The sequence below is a fragment of the Clarias gariepinus genome, chromosome 17 (genome assembly GCF_024256425.1).
Source record: "Clarias gariepinus isolate MV-2021 ecotype Netherlands chromosome 17, CGAR_prim_01v2, whole genome shotgun sequence".
In the NCBI taxonomy this organism is placed as follows: domain Eukaryota; kingdom Metazoa; phylum Chordata; class Actinopteri; order Siluriformes; family Clariidae; genus Clarias; species Clarias gariepinus.
Window position 1 is genome coordinate 20,260,320 of NC_071116.1, and position 7,789 is coordinate 20,268,108.

The 7,789-nt window shown below is 36.1% G+C and overlaps 1 protein-coding gene across 1 annotated transcript in view; it reads left to right on the forward strand.

The window, feature by feature from the left end:
- tln1 (talin 1) overlaps nt 1-7,455 on the forward strand; it is an 83,632-nt gene extending 76,177 nt beyond the window's left edge. Inside the window, exons 53-57 of the mRNA XM_053476223.1 lie at nt 358-483; nt 672-734; nt 2,473-2,655; nt 4,931-5,056; nt 5,974-7,455. Of these exons, the coding sequence (XP_053332198.1) occupies nt 358-483; nt 672-734; nt 2,473-2,655; nt 4,931-5,056; nt 5,974-6,108 (633 nt within the window). The 3' untranslated portion in view covers nt 6,109-7,455. The remainder of the gene's footprint in view (nt 1-357; nt 484-671; nt 735-2,472; nt 2,656-4,930; nt 5,057-5,973) is intronic.
- Nucleotides 7,456-7,789: the final 334 nt, after the last annotated feature.

The window sequence follows — 7,789 nt, forward strand, 5'->3', positions numbered from 1 at the left end:
GTATGCAAATGGTCTTGGCTTTGTTTTGATATTGTTGATGCTCTATTATGCTGAACGATTGACTTCGATTTTCTGGAAATCAACATGTCCACATGTTCTTGTTTGCTTCACACAGTTTGCACGGGGAAGAAAGGTAAACCCGAAATTGTATTGAATATAAAACTGTGGGTTTCTTTACTTGATGTCTCATATCCAGCATGATATAAATCATTGTCATTTCCCCACATCATTAGACATAAAACCAGGTTTCATTCTGCCGTTTTTCTTCATCCAGCATGCAGAAAAAAAATCTGTAGATTCCCCGCTCCCTGCCGTGCAACAGAAATTACAGGAGTGTTGTCTTGTGTTTTCGTACAGGAGGCTGACGAGAGCCTGAACTTTGAGGAGCAGATTCTGGAGGCAGCCAAATCCATCGCTGCTGCCACTAGTGCGCTGGTGAAGGCGGCATCTGCCGCACAGAGAGAGCTGGTGGCCCAGGGCAAGGTAAAGTCACTGCTTATATACTTTTGAAACTTTCTGTACTGGACATAATGCTGATTTACTTATTTATTTATTAATTTATTTACTTATCCCAGAGTATGGTGGTGTTTGGAATACATGAGCATATTGTAATTATATAGAAAAGAAATGCATTGGTTTATAACATCTGTGCGTTTGTGTCCTGTGTTCAGGTCGGTGCCATCCCAGCAAACGCAGTTGATGATGGACAGTGGTCTCAGGGTCTCATTTCAGCTGTAAGTACTGTTTAGAGTGGATAAATCTCTCTTGCATACAGTTTAGACCATCACTTTCAGAGATGGCAGGTGGTGTTTGAAAGCTCTGTAACACAAACAGAAGCATGTCTACGTAACTGGAAACTTGGACAAGCTTGTTGTATATTTGTTAAGGTCACTTCAGAATAAGAGATGAAACCAATTTGCATTTAACATTAATTTAATGTCAGTTAGTCACTCGGATTATTTTATGTTATATATAGTATATTATATCTATATTTTTCATGTTAATCCTTAGAACTCTGAACATTTTTAGTTAGATGTGCCTTTGATTACTATAGGTTTATTACTATGTTTTAATGATTATATCAAAGCTTAGAGTTGTGTAATATAGTCTTATATATATTTTTTAGAACAATCAAGCCAGTATGATGAAATTTTAATACATTTTACCCAACTATATAAACATGACTGAGCAAAAACTATATAAAAAAATTAAATCAGTTTTTTTTAATCATCAATTTTTTAAAATACATTGTCAAATACACAGATTTAACTGTATTTACAGATTAAATTATAAACACACTTATTCTTAAACAAATACAATCATTTTTAAAATAAATAATAATAATAACTTTATTGTATAAGGTGATATTTAATTTATGATTAGACTTTTTTAAGGAATTATCAGCAAATTCATTTCAGCAAATTCATTTCAGCAAATTCAAAAAACGCGCGCACACACATTAAACTGTATTTACAGATTAAAATTATAAACACACTTATTCTTTAAAAAATGCAATTAAAATTTTAAATATAAACAAAAAAAACTTATTGTCTAAGCAGATATTTTATTTATGATTTGATTTTTAAAAAATGAATTAGCGGCAAATATGCACACGCACGCAATAAGATCTTAATTACAGATTTAAATTCTAAACGCTTATTCTTAAACAAATACGGTTGAATTAATATATATATATATATATATATATATATATATATATATATTCAAAACAATATATAAATGTATATATATATATATAAACAAAACAAAAATTCCCATGTGAAAAAATAAAAACCTTTTGTCTGAATGATTGTGCAATAGCTTCCCTGGATTACACACCACTGCCTTTTTCACATAGGCAAAGAAATCCGATCACATGTTTTTTGGTAATTTTCATATGTTTTTTTTTTTTGTTTTGTTTTGTTTACTAAAAATACTAATAATTAAAACATTTTGGTAAGTTCTACATTTTCTGCGACACCATTCTCAAATTTAGGGTTTTAAAAATAGTTTGAACTTTTCATGACACATCGAAAAAGCCCAAACGCATGTTGATGCTCAAGGCCGCCACCTGTTGACAAACACCGCACATGACATCCAAATATAGTGGATATATAGAGTTTATTTGTTTTGTTTGTTTGTTTCTATTATGGGTGACCAATGTTGTGTATCCGCTACGGATCTGTGCTTTTTCTGTTTTAAGGGATAAATAATAAATTGTTAAACAGATTTCTCTCATTTAATCTCTGACTGATATGGTGTCTGGCTTCTCTTTTATCCTAATGAAGAATTGATGGTAAAATATGAATATTGAAATTGTAATGGCTTCTCTCCCATCTGGGAAAGCAGTGTTGTATGGTATTCATTTTTGCCCGATATCTACAGAAGGCAGATAAATGAAAGAAAGATTAAAACAAATATCTAATCTCACAGGCTGGTGATGATGTAACCATGCTTATTCTTTTGTTTCAGGCCCGCATGGTTGCTGCGGCAACCAATAACCTGTGTGAGGCAGCGAACTCGGCAGTACAGGGCCATGCTAGTGAGGAGAAGCTAATTTCTTCAGCCAAACAGGTGGCTGCCTCAACAGCTCAGCTGCTCGTGGCCTGCAAGGTGAAGGCCGACCAGGACTCACAAACCATGAAGAGGCTACAGGTCAGTAAGAGCAGAGGAGCAATAACCTAGGACACTCGAGGAGCGGCAAAAAAGCCATAGTTTTGGAGAAAAACTGCTTAGTCACTAAAACTTTGGTACAAATTGCTTTTTTTTTGTTTCTGTTTCTTTTATGATGTTTCTCTCATCATCCATCTTTTTTCTGCTAGACCTCTGATGCAGCGATATTGACATTTGCTTAAAGAAAATTAAGATTTTTCTCCTTCCACTTAACAATACAAGTGTGTGTGGTGCTAGAGGTGCATTTGGAGCCAGGATTAGTCTCTTGTCTTACCCTCTAGGCTCACATGGCATTCCCATCCATGTCCAACTGGTCCAATAAGCTTAGGTTGTGCTATGTTTAGCCCCATTATACACATCAGTTGTATTCACTTAGATGTCTCATTATGGATTAGTGGCTCAGTGGTAGGTGTCTCGCCTGCAATGCGGAAGGCCCAGGTTCGAGTCTCAAACCAAACCAATGCCCAAACCCTAGCCACTGGATGCAGTGCCGGTCCTAAGCCCGGATAAAATGGGAGAGTTGCGTCAGGAAGGGCATCCGGCATAAAAACCAGTGCCAAAGTTGCGTGCGGATTGGACGGTCCGCTGTGGTGACCCCTAAACCGGAGCAGCTGAAAGACTAACAACAACAGATTAAAAATGAAGTTTACAGTCAGTCACTTTCAAATTCGCACTGTTCTAAGCAAGTATATAGTGTTTAACTTCTATATTCGCACATTTCCCGGTGCTCATGGACCTATTTTTGTCCTAAGAATTTATCTAGCCATTAGCTTTTCCTCAATTAATTATCACTTGTATCAAATGCCCTCTGGGAGTCTGCAAATAACCTCCATTTAAGATTGTGGCACTTCTGCGGTATCTTAAGATCTCCTATTTAGTCATCAGAGTCTTAGGGCTTTAAAATTTGTAGAGGCAGCTGTACCCTGCTCATATGTGTGGACCAAGCATTTCCTCAGCTACACTGTGTCTCACTGAGCCTGTCAGGGATTATTTAGGTCCTGCAGCTGAGCCTTTTAGCATTGTGGATGTTTACTATATGATGTTATATGATATCTTTTACCCGAGATGTAAAAAAAAAAGTGATTATTTTCTGTAATGCAGCCCATTCGTAAGTCTTTTTTTTAATTTTGTTTATAGACTATTTCTTAAAAAGTTCCACACAAATAAAAGAGTCGTCTGAAACTTGTTTAAAAGATAGCTTGCAGGAGTCTTGCATATTTTGTTCATTTACAGCATTTCTTTATTCTTGACAGAGATAATGTAAAAACAAACTAGAATAAACAAACTAGAACTAAAAATACACAAATCTGTATTAGGACTTGTTGTAGGTCTTTAGAAGCAAGTAATGTTTGAACAGAGTTGCAATAACCTAGGACACTCAAGAAGCCAAAAAAGCCAAAGCTTAGGAGAAAGCCCACTTGATCACTAAGTTTAACAAGTTAGTGTCTGGACATTTTAGCACCAAAAAAAATAAAGGACTGTGTATGGAGGACACCAGCTTTGTCCCACACCCAGACAAATGTTTTCTGCATTATGTCAGAGCTGCTTTAAACTTTCAGACGATCGGGCCTCTAACCAGTAATGTACTACATGCTGATGTTAAAATATAAACAATATATATCTGTCTACTCTGACATTGCTGTACCTAGGCAACCAAGTTAGATCACGGCTCATGTCCTGGCCAGCCTAATGCTAGCATTGAGTAAGAGGACAAATTTAAAGCTTTGACACTTGTACAGGCGGAGCATTGAATCTTTTCCAGTAGCAAGCAAGTGATCTTTAGCCATTACTGCCTCAAAAGGCAAAACGAGAAAAAACAACGTCTGAGGAAGAGCTGCCAGAGGAGTCACTTAGATGTGTGTTTTGTTTCGAGTGAATCATCGGCAAACTTCTCATTTGTTCCGCATTGCCTTTTAAAGCCATCTCAGGAGCAGTGTTATGGTTCACCGCAGTCTTCCTAGAAGGCCTGCATTTCCTTTTCATACATGTTTGTGAATGTATAATACACTAAGATAGCAGTTAGTTTCTGAGTTGGATTCACTTTGGCCGAAGTGTCTTCTTTGGTTAGCTTGTGGATTTAAGTTTTCAAAATATAGCGTTAATTTAGAAATTGTCTACTTATCAAAGCATGAGTAACCAGTGATGAAACAGCATAAGAGAACAGAATCATGTATAAGAACCACAGATATGGCAGATCTCTGTGAGAAGCTTTTGATAACTAATGAACTTTTTTTGTTGCTGCTTTTTGCTTCTCCAGGCTGCTGGTAACGCTGTGAAGAAGGCTTCAGATAATTTAGTGAAGGCAGCACAGAAGGCTGCTTTTGATGCCCAGGATGACCAGGCTGTAATGGTGAAGAGCAAGATGGTGGGCGGCATTGCTCAGGTAAGATAAAGAGAGTCGAAAACGTAAATATTTATAACTTGTAAATATAAAAATTTTCCTAGTTGGAAATATGGGAAAAAATTTTACGGATTTTCTTTCCACGGAAATATACCAACCAAATTCTGCATATTCACGATTACAGCTCATCTCTCCTGTTGACGAATTCTTGAGTGTATTATTAACTATTCCCATTTTTTTTTTTTTGCCTTCAAAATTTTACACAAACATTATCCACACAAATGCAGACCCTCTAAGTGCTTTTAATTAGGATGTTTTTATCAGCAGAAAAACCCAGGCTATAACAGGTTTTGTCCGCTGTTCCTTAGTAGTATCATGGCCACAGTGTTGGATGTCTTCCTTTCTCTGGATCCAAACTCACACTGGAATCACCACATGTGGAACAGTCATTGAATTTTCCCTCTAGAAAAATTTTGATTATTAACAAACCCCAAAGAGTTTCTGTTCTACAAGCATGTATTTAAATTGTGGCTTTATTTTTATTTAATTAATTACATATATTCGATTTATTTATTCTTCCACATTAAAAATGCCATAAATTAATACAGGTATTAAACAGCATCTTGTTTTGTGCTTTTCCTGGAGGCACATAAAACACCAGAAACATAATGTGAAACAACATGTTTCATTGTCTGTGTGTGTTTATGTGGATTTAAATAAGCAGTGACGCACAAGCACTGTGGCTGCAAACATGTAGTTTTTTTGAATAAGCCTCATTACTTCCACCTCTGCATTTGACCTACATACAGACATCTGATGATTCCCTGTTTTATTGTGCGTCATTTCTATTTTATTTCTATTTAAAAATAAATGAATAAATACATTTCTACACAATGTTGATTAATTGACAAGGTATGAATTTACAAGCTCTATGTATTTGTGTTCGTCCTTGTGTACAGATCATCGCAGCTCAGGAGGAGATGTTAAGGAAGGAAAGGGAGCTGGATGAAGCCAGGAGGAAGCTAGCCCAGATCCGACAGCAGCAGTATAAGTTTCTGCCCTCAGAGCTGAGGGAGGATGGCAACGATCAGTGAAGAGCTTCTCACACAGTCTCAAATACGCCACTCGGGGCTCCTAGGCCTGAGCGCTTTTTCTATCCAAGTGTTTAGCAGTTGCAGGCTTGCTGGAGCAACATCCAGGCTAAATAATTAAAGCGATGCAATGGGTTAAAAAAAAGTGAACAAATGTATCAGGATATCTGTTTTAAGTTGTTTATTTCTTTATTTGTCTCTATTATGAGCGTCACCATGCCACCTGTTTCTTTTTTTTTGTTGCTTTTTTGCTTTTCTTTGTTTTTGTTTTTTTTTGCACATTTGTATGCAAGTAACTGTGCTTTTAATAGAGCATTATAATTAGTTTAGTAGTAGATTATTTCGATTATTTAGTTTGGTGTACTTAAAATGCATGGGTCTTTCACTCATTTTTAATGATCCGTACTCATTTCACAGACCTTCGGCTGTGTTGAACAGTAGTATTTTCTAAGAGCTGAACGATTAGAAGTGAGCGGGCGAATGGTTTCTCCAGTAACTGGTCATTATGTGGATATATATATTGGAGTGCGTCAGATGACCAAAGCTTGCAATAAGAGCTATTTTGACAACTTGTGAGAGACATATAGGGGTGGGGTTGGGGGGTGTTTGTGACATTTAGTCAGCTTCCAAAGATGATGCGGTTTGGTGATGAAGGTTATCGGTTAGGCCTTCTTCTAGTCACTTAAACCAGGAACAGTTGAGTGCACATTTGTACCAGTTGGACCAGCAGTGCAATGATTAACTTGCGTTGAAACAATTCAAAGAGAAAACATATCATTTTTTTAAATAAATAATAAAAGAATTATAAAGCTATGAAAATGTTACAAATGCTATCTTCTATTAAATTTATGTTAATACACGATTGTCAGTGTTTTGTTGTTTGTAAGAACAGTTAAGCTTACTGGTAAATATGTCTGTTATGGAGTATAAAAGCCATACTTTTCTTCTTTTTGTCAAATCATGGGTTATTTGTCACTATGGTGCTACAAAATGGATTCCCTTTTTAACATTGACATTAGCTGATTTACAAGCATCAAGGTGTTTAAGTCTAAATGTTTATAAAGATGATATTGCCGTTTGTATGATGAGAATAATTTGAAAATAGTTGATGAAATCCTTATCAGTGTTTGATATAAATGGTCATATGACAGAAATCTAAATATCCATGTTTGAACAAACAGCTATATTGCATTCAATGCATTTAAAAGTGCCTGCATATGTTTTGTTTTTTTTGTTTTAATAAGTGTGTATGCCTACCTGTTAACATTTACCAATTTTATGTGCACTTCATTCTTTGTCTAACTTAACAAAATCATATAAATTCACTCTTCCAAGGACATTGTGTCCCTATTCCGTGTTTGTGTATATCTGTTTCCATTTTTTTAGAACTAGGAAAGCAAAAAAAATTAAAATAAAAATCACACACTTAATGGTCAAAAGATTGTCACACCCATATGGGATTCTTTGCAAAATTAACACAGAGTTGGAAGCACACGTCTGTATACAGTATATTCTCCTTGTTTGGCCCACTGTTACAATTTCTCTTCATTGAAACCACACGTCCCAGCGTGACGGTGCCACACAAAGTGATGCAGACATGGTTTGTCAAGGTTGGTGTGGAAGAATTCAATTGTCCTGGACAGAGCCTTGACCTCAAAGTCTCTGAGCACCCCAGGACTTCAAA